The following is a 20,522-nucleotide window of genomic DNA, read 5'->3' on the forward strand; positions in this document are numbered from 1 at the left end:
GGGCGCCAGGGGAGAAGTAGTTGGATTCAAGGGGCAGTCGGGAGGGAGGTCCACCTGGCAGGGTCTCAGCGGTAGGGCTGCAGGGCGTCTTCCCAGCAGCGCTGCCCTGTCCTGGGAAGATGTAGCCACAGACGTGGCCTGGACACGGGGACAGGAGGCAGGGGCCGGAGGGCACCGCCCTGCCAGGGAGGCGACATCCTCGATCATGTGGACCTCATGGCAGCAATGGGCTGAGATGAGGGACCGGGGGGGGGGGGGGGGGCGGGTCACCTTGTACCTACTCACCCTTGTCAGGCCCTGGGACCACGTGCAGCGGGGCCCCCATTCCCGGCAGGGAGACGCCCCATTTCCAGGGCCCAGACCCCAGACAGATGAGGGTCACCCCTCACAACAGACTCCCCACCCAACACAGCATTCTTCGCCGTTTCACCCCGGCAGCCCACGCCAAAGCCAGGTTTCTGTCATCAGCACACGTGGCACAAACAAACCACGTTCCACCAACACCAGCTTGCGCCCACCCATGACCTGGGCAGGTGATGCCCGACGGCCTTCCCTGCCAACTCCAGACCCAAGCTTCAGACCCTGCCCCACACAGCCCTGCAAGTGACCCTCCAGTCAGCAGGTCAGCGCTAAAGACGAGACCCCTGGTCCACCGGCCTCTGCTCTCCCCTCCCCCATCCCCACCCCCTGCTGCACAAACTGGGTGCCAAACCCTGCCGCCCGGAAATGCTAATATTCGGGAAATCAGCGTCTCTCAACCTCTTGTCAGTATCACCCCCCACCTAAGGAGCCTTTCCAGGCATTGTCCTAATCGCCCTCCCCGCATGAAATTTTAATACCACAGATGTACTGTATATCTGTACTGTACTGTTCTTTTCTCTGGTACATCTGTGCTTGATGCATAAAAAGAATATGATTTCTTCACCCCCACAGATCTGATTTCTGCCCCCTTGGGCATGGATTACATAAAATGTATTATTAGAATTAACGTTACACGGTTCTTTTCACTTTTTTAATATGACCACCAGGAATTTTAAGAGACAGATGCAGCTCACACATCTTCTACTTGACAGCACTGATGCAGACAGAAGTACAGATGTGAACAGGTGCAGCACACAGACAGGGACACACACGCCTGTGTTAACTCAGAGGTGCACACTGCCCAGGTCTCAGTGCTGACACACCCCAGCACAGGTGCGCCTGCACCCAGATCCTGGTTTCTACATACGCCTCTGCACTGCGGACCCAGAGCTCCTTCCACAAACGGCTGATTCCGGAGCCAGACAAAACAAAATACAAGATGAGCTCAGATATCTCGTGCCAGGAAGGAGATAGAGCTCACCAAATGATGGGAACGTGTCAAAAAGACACGCGGAAGCAGCTTGAAGCAGTTGCCTCTGGTCAAACCAGAGACCATCTGAGTGTCAAAATAAAGAGGGACAGTAACAGGTGAGAATGCGTGGAACAGAACAGGAAACCACAATCCACAGGGGTAGACAGAGAGAGGAAGGAAAGGAAAAGAGGAAGAGAAGAAAGAGGGAGGGAGGGAGGGAGGACTGATCCTGTCGCTGTCTCAAAGCACCTTCTCAAGAATATCCGTGACCTACAAGGGGGATCGGAGGACCTTGGCGGCGGAGCCGTCGGCCAACAGCGCCGGCGTCAAGTGATTAAAGCCAACACCCCCAGCAAGGGGACACTTGGAAACCACGTGCCACCTGCTAGACAGGATGCCAGGAGAAGGCAACAGCGTGGTCACTCCACCCGCTCCAGGTGCAAAGCCTGAATCCAGCGCGAGGAAACGGCAGATGAACCCAAAGGGAGGGACATTCTGCAACAAAAGGGGCCTGTCACCTTCAAAAGCATCCAGGTCGGCAAAATCAAGGTGAGGCGGAGGGGCCGTCCCAGCCCCCAGGTGGACCATTTGCTGAAATGGGCATTTGTGGACACACGCGCTGAAGCTCGAGTGGATTCCAAGGCCATCCCCGCTGTTTTCCGGGTTTAGGTGGCTGCTCTGTGGCTGCAGAGGGGACCTTCTTCTGTAGGAAACATGTGAGGGTGCAGGGCACCAACTTACTCTCAAGTGTCAAGATATGTTCACACTTAAAACGAAACCTGGGGCTTCCCTGGTGGCGCAGTGGTTAAGAATCCACCTGCCAGTGCAGGGGACACGGGTTTGAGCCCTGGTCCGGGAAGATCCCACGGAAGTTGCCACGGAGCAACTAAGCCCGTGTGCCACAACTACTGAGCCTGCACTCTAGAGCCCGTGAGCCACAACTACTGAGCCCGTGTGCCACAACTACTGAAGCCCACGTGCCTGGAGCCTGTGCTCCGTAACAAGAGAAGCCACCGCAATGAGCAGCCCTCAACAACTACAGAAAGCCCGCTCACAGCCACGGAAGACTCAAAGCAGCCAATAAATAAATAAATAAATAAAATCTAAAAAACAAAACAAAACCTGACTTGAAAAGAAAAGGCGTCCTAGTTTCTGCTGGAATCGGCCTCCGTGTCCCTGCTCCCTGGCAGCCCAGGTATCACACCACTTGGCCTCGGGAACCACATCCCCCTGCCTGCACTTGGGAGCTCTCAGGACACTTAAAGGCCACTTCCTCATCCACAGGCACCTCAACAACCTGCTGTGTGTCCTGCTCACCTGAAAGCATCTCGGAGCAGGGAATGGGCCCTTGCCTGGCAGTGCAGGGGCTTGGCAATTATTCCTCGAAGGAAGGACTGGAATAACACAGCAGAAAGGGAGGCCCAGTGCGGCAGGACCCGGAGACCCCTTGGGAGGGCTCACACCAGTCCGGAAGGGGAGGGATTCACTGTCCTGAGTTCAGGACAGTGAGCAACGAGTGTGGCTCCGAGGGATGCTTGTTTACTAAAGCAAAGTGTGGAAAACGCAGGGTTAGAGGTACATACCCGGTACACGGGGGGGTGGGTCAAGGACCAGGCTCGCAACGCTTCAGGATGGGAGAAGAGTGAAATCAGAGGAGGCTTCCTAGAGGAGGCAGCCACTAGACTAGCTCCTATAGGAAGAACCAGGACAAAAGGAGGGGTAGTCTTCCAGCATGGGCCCGCACACGATGGACCCTGATGGAAAAGGCTTAGGGGAGGGGGGCGCAGGCTGGAACGTCGGCACGAGGCAGGGACGGGAAAGACTTGAAGCTGGAGGTGTGGGCGTGGGGGAGCTCTCTCTGCCGTGTCCCTGCAGACGGGCTTCCCAGCCTTGTTCTACGGAGAGGAGGCCTGCCAGGGTGGAGGGCAAGAGGCTGGGCGGGTGGTGCCCTAAAGATTCAGACTTTAGACCAAACGCAAGGGCCGTCTGCTGGCATCAGCAACCTCAGGAGCTCATAACTGAAGCTGTTCCAGACACACGCGGTCTCTTATTAGGATCAGCAGATTTGGTCATAGCTAATTACTTTAATTAAACCCAACGTGGCTGCCAGGCATTTTGGATAAAAAAAATAAAGCACACCCGACCAGATCCAGAAGGGCTGGACAAGGGGCAACTTGGATCTGCCCGTGAACCCTTCCTGGTACCTGGCTCTGTACACAGCAGATGCTCAGTAAGTGCACGTGGCTATTATGCGCCTTTGGGGCCAATAACCCAGCTGAGATCCACGCAAACGAGAGGGGCACTCGAAGTGCGATACTTGGAAAACAGGATGTCACCTGTCACAGGAGAAGCCAGAGCAGCATTCTGGAACGAGGGGACGTCAGGCAGCCCTCTGAGCTGGACGGGTCCACGTAAGGGCACACGTATGGGCACACGGTGACAGCAGGAAGATGGAAGGGCCCTGCCCACTTGCCGGCAAAGGATCCAGATCCCCCAGGAAATAGGCACGCACTCCCCACCCCATCCATCCCATGGAAACAGACACACACCGTGAACAACCTGAGAAGCGGGCCAGGAGCATCCACCAGAAAATCAGCAAGACAGCAGAGGGAAGGCTTCTGAAATCAGGATTTGTTTCAACAGTCCTGGAAGGGAGACCTAAGTCCAGGTTTTCGTTTGACCACTTACTCCCTGTGCAATGTGGGGTAAGTCACTTGACCTCTCTGAGCTGCAGCTGTGTCTCCTTCATGAAGCAGGAGTGACATATGCCTCCCAGGATCATGACTAGCTCAGGGCAGGGTGGGTAAGAAAAGGCAGCTGTGATTTTTCTTGTGATGCCACCACCATGGACCAAGAGGACCACGTCGTCTTCCCTCCTCCATTGGAGGGAAGGTCCCCAGACAGCAAAGAACAGCCACGCAGACAGACCACCATGTTCCTCTCCCAAACCCTGCACAGCTATACATGGTCAAGGGAATTGTTTCTTTAATCGTGAGTACACAGATGGGGCCGTCCGCCTTAACCCAGCCGTCCCTGTGCCAGCAAGAGACATACAAAGATGGGTGTGACCAGCCCCACCCTCCGTGAGAGGACAGGCAGGGGAGACCAGCCCTCAGCCACAAGGGGCCACACCTGCCCAGATAAGATCTCTAACGTTCATTCAGCGTGGCAACCTGGCTATGAGGCAGCCACTAGTACTGTCCTCATTACATAGACTGGGAAACTGAGGCCCCCAAAGCGGTCACTACAGGGAGGTGACAGTGCCAGGTTTCAATAAGAGCACATGGCCATGAAGACACAGACACTCGCCCATCAGGGTCTCCCTACCGTCCAGCCCCTCGACACCCCTTCACCCGGGCTGGAGCAGGGGGGCTCAAGGAGACTGTGCCGTGTCAGCGTTGCTGGCCCAAGGATGGCTCCAGGGACCCCAGGAAGCGCAGGGGCTGAGCCAGGCCACCTACCACAGCCAGCGCGCCCTCTCCTCCATCCTGGCCAAACACGGCTGGGAGGGGCAGCTCCAGGACCCAGCCAACGCCCCCAGCCACCCCCGGACGTGCCCTGGGCCCCAGCCTCTCTGCCAGTCAGCCAGGAGCCAGCAAGCCTGGGCAGCCAAAGGCAGACACTCCCGCTCAAGGCCTAGCTCTGCCCTCAGCAGCTCCAATACCCTCAGTTCCCCCAGCTGTAAAATGGGGTAAGTACGTCCCAGCCCCCAGGGGGGTGAGGGCAGAGGAGAGGACTGGATCTGAGGGCACCCGGCGCCGGGACCTTGGGCTTCTTAGCACTGAGAGGGCCCAGGATGGTTCTGGCTTCAGAGGGGCCTGGGGACCAGATGGCAGGCCAGGGCTCCCTCCCTGGGCCGTCCGCCTCCGTGGAGTGGGAGGGTGGCCCCCTGCCCCCGTCCCCTCAAGACTCTTCTTGGTCAGCGGCCACCCCCATCCTCCCTGAAGGGGGGGATGCCCCCATCTCCTTGGAAATGCGGTCACAGCCAAAGGGCAGAGGCCACGCAGTCCAGCCTGGAAAAGCAGTGACTCACTCCGTCCCCCCTCCCCCCAGCCCGTTTCAGCTGTCACACTGGCTTGGGAAGGCCAGAGGGTCACAGAAGAAGGGGCTGTGGGGTGAGCAGGAAGGTTGCTCCCGGGCAGTGCTGGCCAGACCTGGGGTGGCCCCTGGCCCCGCTGGGCACCCAGGGCCCCTTCAAAGGTGCTGGGGTGGGGGTCGTGGAACCCGGGTTGGGGTGGGGGGCAGGACAGCAGCCTCCACTCTGCTTAAGTCTTAGCCAAGTTCCCTCTAAGGGGCTAAGAAAGGCAGCGCCTGCCAGCCAAGCAGACATTTTCCTGCCTGCCCGGCAGCCACATGCGCCTCGGCCGCGACAAAGGCCACACTTGAGGGTACAGGGGAAGCATGAGGGACTCCTGTTCCCACCAAGTCGCGCGACCCTGGGGGCCTGGCGCTGCTTGCCCCCCGCCAAAGGGTTCGGGAGGAGGCTGAGGCCGGCGAGGGGGCAGTGCCCCCAGCCCAGCCGCTCCCTTGCCGACCAGGGATCCCGGCTCCCCGCCCCGCCGGGCCCCTCCCGCCGTGCCCCGAGCCCCTGTCTTCCAGGGCGTCCAGCCACCAGGCGCGAAGCCAGGGACCCTACGCCTGACGAGGTCACCGGCGCGGCGGGATCCTGGGGTCGGCGGCGGGGCGGGGGGCGGTGGGGGGCACTCGCTGCTTTCCGGGGCCCAGGCCCGGGAGAGGGGGAGGCAGTGGTGAGCGCCCCACCGGTGTTCGAGCTCCCCTCACCCCGGGAGGCGCAGGCCCAGCAGCGGGTGCTCCCAGGCAGTGCCCGGAGGCGGCGGAGGCGCACCCCAGGCTTGGGGGACTTTGCCAACTTCGTGCCTCCCGGGGTCGCCCCTCGGAGGAGCCGGTTCCGAGGGCCGGGGCGCGCCGCCTCTCCGCTCACCGTCCCGCCGCCTGCCGACGTCCACGAGCCCGTCGCTCCGACCGGGGTCCCGGGACCGCAAACCAGGGCCCCTCCCGGCGCGCCCGGACCCTCACCTGGGACATCTGCGGCCGGAAGTTGACGTCCTTGAGGTCGATGGAGCCGGGGGAGAGGTTGTGCAGCAGCTGGCACAGGAGGACGCCGTCGCGCAGCGCCTGGGCCAGGTCGAAGACCACGGCCGAGGGCCACACGACCCGGTGGTTGGGCGGCAGGACCTTGCAGTCGATGAGCCAGCGGCCGCACTGCCGCCACTGCTCCATGGCGCCCGCAGCGCCCACCCGCCCGCCGATCGCTGGGCCGGCCGTCTCAGGGCAGCGCTCCGGCCGAAGTGCAGCGGCCGCGGGGCATCCCGCCCGCCCGCGCGGGGCTCGGCGGCCGGGGCGGGGCTTCGCGCGGGCGGCCCCGGGTCTCCGCTGCGCCGCCGCGCGTCCCCTCCTCTTCCTCCTCCGGCTCCTAGCGCGCCGCAGCTCCCGCCCACGTGCGCTCGTGGGGCAGCCGCCGGGCAGCGCGCCGGACCCCCGTTTCACACACACAAGTCCCCCCGGGCCCCGGGCCGGGCTCCTCGCAGCCCGCCGCCGCAGCGCCCCGCGATCCGCCCCGCCGGGCGCCGCATTCTGCGCTCGGGGCGCCCCGCGGCCGCCGAAGCTTCTGCCCCGCCCGAGACAAAGGCCCGGCGGGTCGCCTGCTCCGCGCGTCCGGGGCCTGGGCCGCCCTCGCCGCCGCCGCCGCTTTGTTCGCCCCGCCTTCGCGCTCAGCGCTCCACGCCCGGGGCTCCGACTCCGCAGCTCCGCAGCTCCGCCGCTCCAGGGCGCGGGGGGCGCGGGGGCGCGGCCACTGGAGGGGTGGGGGCGGGGCCGGCGCGCTCGCCTGGCACCGCCCCCGCCCGCCCCCCCTACTTCCTGCCCGGCTGCCGCTCACGAAAGTTGCAGAGGGCGGGGGTTGCGGCGCGGCCAGAGCCTGGGGTCCGCCGACTTCTGCGAGGGGCACCAAGATTTTGAGGAAGCTCTGCGCCCGGGGCGCGCGACCTCGCCTGTGGAGTGATGGCCGGTCGTTGTCTCTGCGTCTCTCCTGCGTTTCAGGAGGAGCTCAGGAGGTGGCCCCTGTCGCGCTGGGGGCCTCTGCACGGTCCTTCGGGCAGGACAGACCCTGGAGGGGGCACCGACTGCGCGGAGTCGTCCCGCGCCCTCTCGGTCCACCAAGCGGTCCCCACGGGAGAACTCGAGGCGGGAGGCATACGGGCCGGGGACTCGCCCAGATCCCCTTCCTATCCTGTGCGCTGGCTAGGGACCCGCAGGAAGCCCCCCGACCTCGCACAAAGGCCGGGATTCTCCTGTTTTGAAACCCAGGGGCCTGCCACTCGCAGCTGCCCAGAGGGCAAATCCTGGCGTCCGAGATGGAAGATGTGACATAAGTTAAGTGGGAGAGAGGGAAAGAGATGCGGCCAGACCCGGCCCTGGGTAGCGGCCCGCCTCCATGCTGGCTGCGGGGTCCACTGACCGTGCCTTGAACTCCTTCCTGGGCCACGCCCTCTGGGAGGGGGTGGGCAGTGTTCTCTGGCCTCCTGTGGCAGTGGGAGGGCTTCTAGAACATAAAGAGCCCATCTGGCGACGAAATGATGTGGGTCCTGGCTCAGCTGTTGGGAGCCCTGAGCTCTCAGCCGGGTGACCCTGGGCAAGGCTGATCCCCCGCTCTAAGCCTGGCTCAGTCATGGGGTGAGCCTGGGGGTGACCAGTCTCTGAGCATCCCCACACACTTGGGCTGAACCCTGGGGCAGCACCCGGCAGCTGCCCCTATGGCCCACTTCCCCTCTTCCTTTGGCATTCCTGGGGCAGGAGCCAGAGCAGGGTAACACCCCACCTCATTGCGAGCCCAGTGAGGGTCCCCTGAGCCCTCTGTTCTGGGCAGTGGCCTCTGCAGAGAGTCAGGCTGGCCCCTTCCCAAACTGAGGAGGAAGCATGGGGACCCAGGCCAGGTTTTGGCCTATGGAGAGGAGTGGAGGAGGGGCTGGGCTCCCAGGGCACAGCCTAGACTCTGGCAGGAGTAAAACCAGGCCAAGTGACTGGTGAGCTCCAAGTTCCTGTCCAGGCATCCTTCCCCCGAGGAAACGGGTGTGGCACCTTCGTGAACACCGACAGGAAGGAGCCTGCCTCAGACGGGGGAGATCGAGCCTGCCTTGCCCGAGACAAGGTGTGACAAAGCGAGAGAGTGGCATGGACATATATACACTACCAAACGTAAGGTAGATAGCTGGTGGGAAGCAGCCGCATAGCACAGGGAGATCAGCTCGGTGCTTTGTGACCACCTAGAGGGGTGGGATAGGGAGGGTGGGAGGGAGGGAGACGCAAGAGGGAGGAGATATGGGGATATATGTATATGTATAACTGATTCACTTTGTTATAAAGCAGAAACTAATACACCATTGTGAAGCAGTTATACTCCAATAAAGTTGTAAAAAAAAAAAAAAAAAGGAGATGACCCCGCGGCAGCAGGCGGCTTCTAGCATCACCCCGAGAAACCACAAAGTGGGGGACAGAGCCTGACTCCCGGCGCCTCCAGCCACCCCCGCCCCCAGAGCCTGCACAGACACCTTCCCCTGGCAGGACCCCCCCCCCGTCCCTCTCTGTAGAATGGGGAGCGCCCCATCCCGTCAGAATCGCTGGCGAGGACTGAACAGAAGTAATTATCCAGGTGGTTTGCACAGTGCTTGGGGCAGCGTGGGGCACCCTATTCGTGTCCTCACTGTTCCTGGCCTTCTTGCCTGGACAAGGAACCAACCTAGAGGATGAGCCCGGGCTGGGATGCAGGCAGCCACCCTCCAGCCATCAGCACTGATGATCGTCTGCTGCCCCCTGGTGGGTGCAGAGGGCACTGTCGCCACCTGGCTGCCCCTTGGCGGGACGCTGCCCAGCGGCCGGAAGATGAGGTTTGGCCTGGAGAATAGCCAAGTCAGGAGACGCAGGCCTCACTGCTGTGTGTTAGCCAATCACAACATCTTCCTGATCCCCAGTGTCCTACTGGGGACGCTGACCCACCTGTGTACCTCACAGGGTTTGGGGGAGGCTCCGCAGGGTGGCTGGGTGAGAGTAAATGAATGACTACATGAACGGAACCTGGTAGGAGCTCTTCTCCTCCAGACACTCGGCGTGGGTGTCATGAGCAGGTGCGGACTGTATCAACTCAGCGTACATGTCAGGAAGAGGGGACACCGCCGCAGAACATCCTACCGCCGTCCACATCTCAGACTCAGAGCTGTTTGCCGGGACCGCCCATGGCACACCTCCGGGGGCGCAATTCCCATCACATTCTATAGAGAGGAGCCCACAGGCTACAAGTGAACGGTACCCTCGGGGCGTTGCCTCTCAGCTTGGCCGACCTTTACCACCGTGCGTGATGGCTGTTTTCCTTAGTGGGAGAGGCCCACACGAAGCCCCGGGACAGTCCACAGGAGAGGTGGGAAGCTGGGCGTCCCAGTTCAGTGGCATAGGTGAAACCCATGGGGCAGGAAGTCACATACCCCAAAGTAAGGGAGGAGGGTCACAGGCCCCCACTTACTGGGCCCCTCAGCCTCCCCCTGCGCCACCCTTGCCCCCTTCAGTCTGTCCTCGGCAGCCAGCAAGGACCCAGTGAAACCTTGGTGAGGCCCTGTCCCTCTCCTGCCCAGACGGCGGGTCCGTCGTGGCTTCCCCCTCACCAGAGATAAAATCAAATCTCATCGCTTGCAGGTCCCATGTGGCGCATCCCCTCCCCAGATGACCTCATTCCCACAGCCCTCCAGCCACGCCCAGTGGTGCCCCCCACCTCAGGGCCTTTTGCACCTGCCACCCCTCTGCCTGGGATTCTTGCCCAGATGGCCACATGGCTCACACCCTCACTTCCTCTGCTGACCCTCTCCCGCTATGAGACTCATTCTTCTCTGCAGTTTCCGCCACGGTGTCTGTTGCTCGGTCTCATCCCTCTAGATTGTCAGCTCTGTGGCAGCAGGGGGCCATCTCTGTCCTGTGCCCAGTTCACTCCCAGCACTGCAAACTGGGCTCAGCCCCTGGTAGGTAGTCGAAAAAGAGTCATTAAATGAAACAGCAAATAAGGACCTCCCTGGCAGTCCAGTGGTTAGGACTCCGAGCTCTCACTGTGGGGGACACGGGTTCAATCCCTGGTCCAGGAACTAAGATCCCACAAGCCGCGTGGCGCCACCAAAATAAAAAAAATTGAAATGCTAAATAAATAAACAGGTCAGCAAAGCACTGCAGCTATGACTTTAAAATCCAGTATCTTCTTTCGTAGAAGTCACAGAAATGGGTAAAACTGATACAAAGGTTTAAAAAATAGGCTATGTAATCTGTTGATTTGTAGCATATCTCATCATTGTTATGTGAATCTATAACATTACACCCTGTGAGATGTGCACTGACGTAGCATATTATTCTAACTGTTCATGACTAGTAGCCGCTCCCATTTCTTAAGTGCTGCGTGGCTGGCCTGGGGGCTTGCATGTGTCACCTGGCCTCCGTTAAGCCTCACAGTGAGAGTAAGAGTCATTGTCCTGGGTGGTTAAACACAGAAACCGAGCACGCTGGGAACTGCCCAGCATCACCAAGCAAGGTGCAAAGGAGCCGGGCCCAAACGCCGGGCCTCCCCAGCACCTGCTCCTGTACCCAAATCTTGCTGCTGCAGAGGGTTTCCATGCCTGGAACCGAAAGCTGTCGGTCGACACGCTGGTTTGGGTGGACAGGAGACCAAGGAGACGGGAAAATGCTGTGGTGTCTAAAACACGGAGATGCTGACTCAGCACGTAGATCCTGAATGCAACAGCTTTAAAAGGCCAGCACGCACACACCCACTGCAGAAATGGGTGCAAGCACAGGCAGCAGCAGCAGAGCTGGCCGGGAAGGGGCTGCTGGGGACACGGCCTGTGTCTGAGCTGAAGGAGGACAGGGTGTGGAAGTGCTGCCACCGGCCTCGAGCTCCTGGAAGCCTGGTGGCTTCAGGGTCCAGGCGGGCCCCAAAGGAGGCCTTTGGAGGGAGGTCGGCCAACAGGCTGCGGCCGCTTCCTGGGAGCCTCCCCACTTCTGCCTCGCGGGGAATGACCGTCCAGCTCCAGGCCATGCGCGTTGGGATTCTGTTGTTAGGGGATGGTCACGGAGCTTGAGGACCGGCCCCAGGTTAGGCGTTGGGCAGAGGCAGGGTTGGAGCCCTGGTCTGAATCCAAAGTCTGTCTCCTGCGATGCCTCTCGCTGGGGACTTTGCTTCTGCTTCTGGCTGATGGTACAATGGTTCCAGGGCAGCAGCACGGTGGGGCGGGGCGGGGGGTGCGGAATCTGAGTCCACAGCTGCCCCACGAGGCCTCCTGGGTTCCTGCAGAGTCCCCTCATCTGTAGGAGTCCTCATTGCTGGGGCAGCGCTGGGAGTTTGCTCTGAACGAGAACACATGTGCTTCTTCATGTGTCGGGCGTGGTGCAGGCCACAGTGGACGGGCTGGAGAGCTTTCTCTGCCCATCCAAACATCCCAGACCGTTCCTTTCCACACAGTCCTCCTCTGACAACCAGGGAGGGGGTTGCTCAGCCCAGGTTTCCCCCAGAATGCCAGGGGCTGCTGCGAGGGCTCAGTGCTTCTTCACAACAGGGCCCTTATTCCATAGCCAGGGACTCAGGGACGTGCTGGGAGCTTCTCTTGCAAAGGCCCTCCCCAGAAGCTGCAGTCCACCCATCCCTCCATCCCTCCACCCATCCAACCCACCCATCCCTCCTACATCCTCCACCCAGAAGGCATTTACTAAGCACTGGCCTTGTTCTTGGGGTAGGGGAAGTGAAAGTCTTGACTCTTCCCAACATGACTGGGTGAAGGAAATATTCTCATGTCCAAACCACATGAACACACACATTTTGCAAATTCCATTTGTAGCTACATCATGCGAATTCAGCTGTCACAATTTCCTGGGAAACCATAGGTGTAGAAAAAGACCATCTGGCCCGCCGTGGAGTCAGATTACACCCCACTGAATTTCTGGGTGTGGGCCTTTTACGTTTTGTTTGAAAAGGCAAAATACAGACTTTTCACTTCTTGTGCTTCGACTTTCAAAATTAAGTCAAATGCCATGGTCCATGGATCCTACCCCTGACTGTGACCTCTGACATCTCACCTCCAGTGGGGCTTGTCGTGGCACTTCCTACCCCTTGTTCCGGGCAGCTTCCTCGGAGCCCTGTTCGGGGCTTGGGTCTCTTCGAGAGGAGCCTGTGAGGTCAGGGTGCAGGGTTACTTAAGGCTCTAAGGAGCGGGGAGGGTCTCCAGGACTTAATTCATTTGTAGGCGTGAGGCTGAGAAGCCGGTATTTGGGGCAGATCCCAGATTTCTGCAGAAGCCCCATCACTGTGACCCCAGCAGGCCACCTCAACGAAGGACAGAGGGGGAAGTCCAGTCTGGCCAAGGGAAGCCCCAAGCCTCACGCGGCTGGTTGTGCATTACGGGACCCGAGGGGTGGCCCGGGTGCCGCTGCCATCGAACGTGGTCCTGGGCCGGCTCAGCCTTGACGCTGGCTGCCAGCAGCTCGGGCTGTCATTGAAAGGAGGAAGCACACCGTGGTATTCAGAACACAGAGCTGGGGAGAGCCCTGGCCAGGGCAGGGCTGCCCCTGCCCTTCCTGGGCATCCATCCATTCATCCACCCACCCATCCATCCACCTGTCCATCCATCCATCCACCCATCCACCCATCTATCCATCCATCCATCCACCCCATCCACCCATCCATCCACCCATCCATCTACCCATCCATCCACCCATCCACCCATCTATCCATCCATCCATCCACCCATCCACCAATCCATCCACCCATCCACCCAACCACCGATCCATCCATCCATTCATCCATCCACCCATCCATCCATCTGTCCATCCGTCCATCCACCCCATCCATCCATCTACCAATCCACCCACCCATCCACCCAACCACCAATCCATCCACTCATCCACCAATCCATGCACCTACCCACCCATCCATCCATTCATCCATCCATCCACCCCATCCACCCATCCATCCACCCATCCATCTACCCATCCACCCATCCATCCACCCATCCATCTACCCATCCATCCACCCATCCACCCATCCATCTACCCATCCACCCATCCATCCCCCATCCACTCACCCAACCCCCCCCCCATCCAACCAGAAAACACTTCTGAGCGCCCACCCTGCACAAAGCTTGCCCCTTGGTGGGGAAATGAAGCTGGCCCAGGATGATCCCAGTCAAGACGGAGGTCTCAGGTGGGGGCTACAGAGGCTGCACCAAGGCCTCCTGCCTCCCAGGGATGTCCCAGAGGTCAAGGTGTCGTGTGTCTGAGAGAACTCATCCCCCCGCTGACATGGTGAGCCCCCATCCACCCCCAACACACACTCCCACGCTTCATCCCGATGTAGTGTGGCGATGCTGCTTCCCCAGTAGAGGTCTCTGTGACTGAGTGATCCTGCAGGTCCCCCAAGTGGGCTCAGCACTTGGGGGACCTGCAGGATCAGGAGGGGCTTCCCTACAAGGGGCCTTTGCAGGTTTCTTGGCTCCAACTAGCGGGAGAAGATGGTGGCCCAACCCTGCAGCCAGGAGGCCAAGCTCCGTAGGACGTGCCCCTCACAGACCCCACCCTGGGCACATGGCAGAGCTGGGGTGGGAGAGAGCCATAGGGGGACCCCCTGAGACTTGAAGCCCCTAGGGAGAACCCCGAGATCTCACCTCTCTAGCCTTTCTCGTGTGCTTGAGCTGACCCTAGGAGGGCTGGGGGCTCCCTCAGAGAGAACGGCCACGAGCGAGGCCTCCCGAGTTCCATGCAGCCACTCTGTGCCCTTCGGCAAGCAATATATGTGTCTGAGACTCAGTCTCTTCATCTGTGAAGTGGGTACAACGCTGAACCCAGGGCAGAGGCTGCACCGCGTGAGTCAATGAGATCGATGCACACACAGCACTCAGGACAGGCCTGACCCTCCACCGGCTCACGGTCAAAGGCAGTCCCAGCTCGTGTGTTTTCCCAGCCAGTAGCTTCATGCCTCACTTGCTTTGACTCAGGAAGTCAGGGCTTCCCTCCAGTGACAGGCCTCCACTTCCCTGAATTGTCCCAATGCCCAGAACGCAGCCCACCTGGGGATCCCAGTGCCTCTGCCACACGGGGCAGGGTGTGCTACGGGGTGCTCCTCCCCCACCCCACCCCCACCAGGTACCAGCCCCTGTAGGCCACAGGCCATTTCTACCACCTGGACCTTGGCTCAGAGCGTGGCCCAGCTGGCCTCAGCCTCCCAGGTCCCTCTGTCCCCAATGTTGCCCTGCTCGCACCCTCAGCCACTGCCGCCTGAACAAGGGTCTGTCCCTGGGTACCGGTATGTCCGCTAGGACAGAGCGCTGCCATCTCACACTTTAACTTGAGCCTCACCAGGCACCTGGTTATGGTATTCTGGTCACCCACCTTCTCTCCTGCCTTTGGCCCTAGGTCTCCTCTCCACCATCCCTCCAGGGTCCAGATGCAGGTCAAAGTTCTCAAGGTCCACCCTGCCTCGGCAGCCTGTGACGTCATGAACCCCACTCACCTTGGTTTCCAGGGGCCACCCCTTGATTTTCTTTGCAGTTGCCGGTGTGACAGGTCTTTGCCAATAGATGCCAGCACCAGCCATGCCCGGCCTGGCTGTGCTCCACTCCTTCTGCCGCCCTGGCCAGAGAGGGGCCAGTAGGACCCCCAAGCCGGGGTCCAGGAATGGCCCGATGACTTCCTAGCTACCCCACCTGCCTTTCCTTCCAGGCAAAACAGACCTTGCTGTTTCCCTGAAGCCCAGATCCTTCTTGCTCCCCGATCCCCACTCCCAACCCTGGGTGTGTGGAGGGGTCCCAGGAAGCAGCCCCGAGCAGCTATTATGGACTGCCTGGCCTCGGCCAGCGAGCAGCAAGAGCCCCACTGCCAATGGAGAGCAGAGTACGGAGAGTGCCTGGTACGGGGCAGTGACTGTTAGAACCTTCCTCAGTGGTGAACTGGGGCGGGATGCCTACACAACAGAAGGTACTGGAGTGCAGTATCTCAGACTTCTGAATGGTGAGGGAAGAGTAATTAGTGGAACCACGGAAACATCGGCTGTCACAGGCAGCTGTGAATGCATCGGAGAAAGTCAGCAAACGGCTGAGTGATTAATCGTCCACTGGAGGCAAAGTGTGTAAGCTGGAGCAGCACATAAAAGGACATGGTGGGCTTCCCTGGTGGCGCGGTGGTTGAGAGTCCGCCTGCCGAGGCAGGGGACGTGGGTTCGTGCCCCGGTCCGGGAAGATCCCACATGCCGTGGAGCGGCTGGGCCCGTGAGCCATGGCCACTGAGCCTGTGCGTCCGGAGCCTGTGCTCCGCAACGGGAGAGGCCGCAGCAGTGAGAGGCCCGCGTACTGCAAAAAAAAAAAAAAAAAAAAGAAAAAGAAAAGAGGACATGGTATAAGGGGACATCATCCCCTGGAGCTGCAAGGCAGGAAAAGCGGTGAAGCTCCCTGGAAGGCTCCAGCCAGCAAGTGTCCTGGGTCAAGATTAGGGCCCTGATTGAGAAGCAGTGGAGCTATGAGATGGAGGGATGGGGACACCTATGTCAACTCACTGGGAGCTCGTCCACCCATGCTCCCTCTGGAGCCTCTGGGCAACGCTTGACCAAGTATGAGAACCACCATTCTAGGGGAACATGCTCTGTAAAACTTCTGTGACAGAGACGTCAAAAGAAAATACTGCCTTTAGGGAGAGATTAATCATCCAGTCCTGAATCGGTTAGAATCCTGGTTGTTGCAGAATCAGCCTGCTACCGGAAAACCTTCAGGTTTCTGAGGCTGGCCCAGAGGTGGCTTGTAGGGGATCTTGGCAATGCAGTATTCATTCTGAATGATCATGCGGTCCTCTTGTGCCCATGCAGAGTGGCCATTCCTCCCTTAAAGGCTAGCCATCGCCCAGCCTGAAAACCACCCGGAGGCCTCTGCCTTCTGAGATATCACACCTCTGCTTCGGGCTGACGGCATCCTGGGCTATCAGTCTGCATCTGGGACTAAAATGGAGGAATCTTAGCTTTTCATTCTCTTTTTTGATGAGCCATTTAAAAAGTACCCCACACCGTAGCCATTCACTTCTTTTTTGGGCACCATTCCATGGTCCTCCAGAGCCTTCCCCTGGGCCTGTCACTTCAGGGTACCACAGGAAACGGTTTACTCAGCCGTGTGGCCCCTTTTGTCCCATCTCCTAAGAAAGCTGTATTTTCACCGCTTTTAGCCACAGCCTGGCCAAACAACCCATCCTAGATTCCCTCCGTCTTCCCTGCACCCGTTTCCAGGTTAGGGTTTGTAGTGGGTTGAATCGTGGGCCCCAGAAAGGGCTGTCACATTGAACCCCTGAAATCTGTGAACTGTGACCTTATTTGGAAAACGGATTTTTGCAGCTGTGATTAGCTATCGTGAGATGAGATCATCCTGGATTAGCTAAATCCAATGACAAGTGTCCTTATTAGAGGCACCCAGCGGAGAGACACAGGACGAAGCGGAGATGCCAGGCAGAGACGGGGGGACGCAGTCACAAACCACGCAAGCCAGCATGCCGGCGGCCACCAGAAGCTCGCAGAGAGGCCTGGGACGCACTCTCTCCCCGGAGCTTCTAGACCGAAGGGGCCCACCGACAACTTGATTTCCTGCTGGCCAGGCATGGAAAATCCTGAGACTCAAACACACCATCAGGCCATTCATTGAAAGACATCAAATACATTCAAATTCATGATGTCATATTGATAATATTTTTTTCCTTTATTTATTTTTTTAATTTTATTTTTTTTATTGGTTTCTGCTTTATAACAAAGTGAATCAGTCATACATATACATCTGTTCCCACATCCCTTCCCTCATGCATCTCCCTCCCTCCCACCCTCCCCATCCCACCCCTCCAGGCGGTCACAAAGCACCGAGCTGATCTCCCTGTGCTCTGCGGCTGCTTCCCACTATCTATCTACCTTACATTTGGTAGTGTATATATGTCCATGCCTCTCTTTCGCTTTGTCACAGCTTACCCTTCCCCCTCCCCATATCCTCAAGTCCATTCTCAAGTAGGTCTGTGTCTTTATTCCCGTTTTACCCCTAGGTTCTTCGTGACATTTTTTTTTAAATTCCATATATATGTGTTAGCATACGGTATTTGTCTTTCTCTTTCTGACTTACTTCACTCTGTATGACAGACTCTAGGTCTATCCACCTCATTACAAATAGCTCAGTTTCGTTTCTTTTTATGGCTGAGTAATATTCCATTGTATATATGTGCCACATCTTCTTTATCCATTCATCCGATGATGGACACTTAGGTTGTTTCCAGCTCCGGGCTATTGTGAATAGAGCTGCAATGAACATTTTGGTACATGTCTCTTTTTGAATTATGGTTTTCTCAGGGTATATGCCTAGTAGTGGGATTGCTGGGTCATATGGTAGTTCTATTTTTAGTTTTTTAAGGAACCTCCATACTGTTCTCCATAGTGGCTGTACCAATTCACATTCCCACCAGCGATAATATTTTTTTAAATCCCTGACTTTAAAAAATCCTTTTGGTAAGACTTCCCTGGTGGCGCAGTAGTTAAGAATCTGCCTGCCAATGCAGGCACAGGTTCAAGCCCTGGTCCAGGAAGATCCCACATGTCACGGAGCAACTAAGCCCATGCGCCACAACTACTGAGCCTGCGCTCTAGAGCCCGTGCACCACAACTACTGAGTCCGTGAGCCTAGAGTCCGTGCTCTACAACGAGAGAAGCCACCGCATTGAGAAGCCCATGCGCCGCGATGCAGACCCAACGCAGCCAAAAATAAAAATTGAAATTGAAAAAAAAAAAGTTAAAAAAAAAAAGCAACCCCATACCTAGCAGCGGTTACCCTCCATTCTCTCCCAATCCCTACCCCAGCCGTAGGCAACCACTAATCTACTTTCTGTCTCTACAGGTTTCCCTGTCCTGGACATTTTATATCAGTGGAGTCATACAATGGTCTTTGGTAACTGGCTCCTTTCACCTTGCATAATGTTTGCAAGATTCCTCCATATTGAAACATGTATCAGTACTCCATTTGCTTTAAAACTACTGAATAGTCTTCCATTGCATAGATCTACAGTGATTCTCAAGCAGTTGTTACTGGTTTGGCTGGATGGTTAAGGGCTTGGAAAGAAAAGGATTGGGAGCTGGATGTCAGGGAGCTCTGGGGAAGAGGCACTGGATGGACTTCTTAGAAAGGACGCAGACTGGGACAGTATCTGTATCCCAGGTGGATAGATGTCTCCAAGGCCCATCCAGTGCAGAGGAGACTCTCAATATCAGCTGGAAACAAGGACCGTTCTGTGGAGGTCTTCAGCCTCTTCATCGAGCCGGTGCATTGCTTATTTGATGGGCCCGTGTGCAAAGGGATCTTGGAGGGACGGATGGAGGCTCCACGTGGAAGACAATGCAAGCTCCACCACCGAAGCCGCCCTGCCCACCACCACTGCAAGCCAACGCTGAGCCCCCAATATGGCATCATAACCCGGGGATCCAGCCAGCCAAGTGGTGGCACATTTATTACACGGACTCATCCATCATGGAGGGGACAGAGATGCAGTCTTGCTGGAATAGACACGGATTCTGGACTTGCTTTTCCTGCCAGCACCCCCACCCACAGACTCAGGGAGGGACTCGCTGACCGTCACACTATTCCCACAGCAGGATTCTGAGCAGGCACCTCGTTGCTGAGAAAAAGAAGGGAAACAAGAGGCTCCTGCTCATGGAAGCCACTGGCTTTATATACGCCCCTTCACCCAGAGTGCGCACCTAACAGAGAGCAGAGTGGCCTCCTGAGGACATGGGTGAAGCACCCATTGGGAACTTCACCGTGAATGTTTGAAGGCCTGGATTACAGAGTTACAGAGTCAAGTGTATGCTCTGAACCAGAGAAAAATATACGGTGCTGTCTTCCCCAAAGCCAGACCACAGGTGCCCGGGAACCAAAGGGTGGAGGTGGGAGAGGCCCTCCAATGATGCCTCACGTCAGTTTTAATTCTGCCCCACGTCTTTGAGCTTCTGATGACTCGGAAGGCTTGGTTCTAGAGAGAGGAATGGGCTCACCAGGGGGCACATCAATGGCTTCTTTGATGTGGAAGATGCGACTGCCACTTGGAAATCGGGGGCTCCTGCTACCACTGAATCAAAACACTGAGAAGTGGGTTACCTTACCAACTGGGGTGATGGAGAAAGTGAGTTGTTGCTTCACGTTGAGGCTGAGGGCAGGAAGACCTGTTTAGAACCCAGGGGATTCTCCCTGGTACATTTTAGTATTTCTACCGCCAAGAGCACAGTTCATGGAAAGCTGCAGCCACCAAAGACGATGGATGGATGGATGGATAGACAGACAGACAGATATATGGATGTATGGTTAGATAGATAGACAGATGGATGGATGGATAGATAGATAGATAGATGGATGGATAGATAGATGGATAGATGGTTAGATGGTTAGATGGATGGACAGATGGATTGGACAGACAGACAGACAGACGGATGGATGGATAGATAGATAGATAGATAGATAGATGGCAGGATAATTGAGGGTTTGTGCCACCCCACTAGCTAAAGAAACCTTGACCAGCTGAGATCTTGCTGAGGGCAAAGGAAACCCCATCTGACCGTTACAGAAACAAGGACAGTAACAACTCTCCATGTTTCCCCCTGCCTGTTAAGTACGTATGTATTTGTATCTAGCTCTTCTTTTATTTCCTCACTTCCCTTATGTCTTTCAGTACAGTTTTGTTGGAGGTTAACTTTGCAATTTAGTTTCAGTTAAAAGAATATTCAGACAGAAGGAGACTGATAGGAAAAGTCATTAACCTAACCCAGAAAAGGAGCCCTCGACTGGTGGACTTTGTATTTCCTCTATTTGGGGAGAAGGTGAGACCGTCTCACTCTTTCTTTTTCTTATGTTTTTAATTGAAGTCGAGTTGATTTACAATGTTTCAGGTGTACAGCAAAGTGATTCAGTTATGTATATATATATGTGTGTATATATATATGTATGTATGTATATATTCTTTTTCATATTCTCTTCCATTATAGTTTATTACAAGATATTGAATATAGGTCCCTGTGCTACACAGTAGGTCCTTGTTGTTTATCAATATTATATACAGTAGTGTGTATCTGTTAATCCCAAACTCCTAATTTATCCCTCCC

At 57.3% G+C, this 20,522-nt stretch overlaps 1 protein-coding gene across 4 annotated transcripts in view; it reads right to left on the reverse strand.

The window, feature by feature from the left end:
• Positions 1 to 6,683, reverse strand: part of VAV2 (vav guanine nucleotide exchange factor 2) — a 174,598-nt gene extending 167,915 nt beyond the window's left edge. For all 4 annotated transcript variants that reach the window (XM_060101528.1, XM_060101529.1, XM_060101527.1 and 1 more), the window contains exon 1: positions 6,371 to 6,683. In XM_060101528.1, the coding sequence (XP_059957511.1) occupies positions 6,371 to 6,574 (204 nt within the window). In that variant the 5' untranslated portion in view covers positions 6,575 to 6,683. The remainder of the gene's footprint in view (positions 1 to 6,370) is intronic.
• Between the last annotated feature and the right edge of the window lie 13,839 nt (positions 6,684 to 20,522).

This window comes from Mesoplodon densirostris, chromosome 6 (assembly GCF_025265405.1).
Source record: "Mesoplodon densirostris isolate mMesDen1 chromosome 6, mMesDen1 primary haplotype, whole genome shotgun sequence".
Classification (NCBI taxonomy): domain Eukaryota; kingdom Metazoa; phylum Chordata; class Mammalia; order Artiodactyla; family Ziphiidae; genus Mesoplodon; species Mesoplodon densirostris.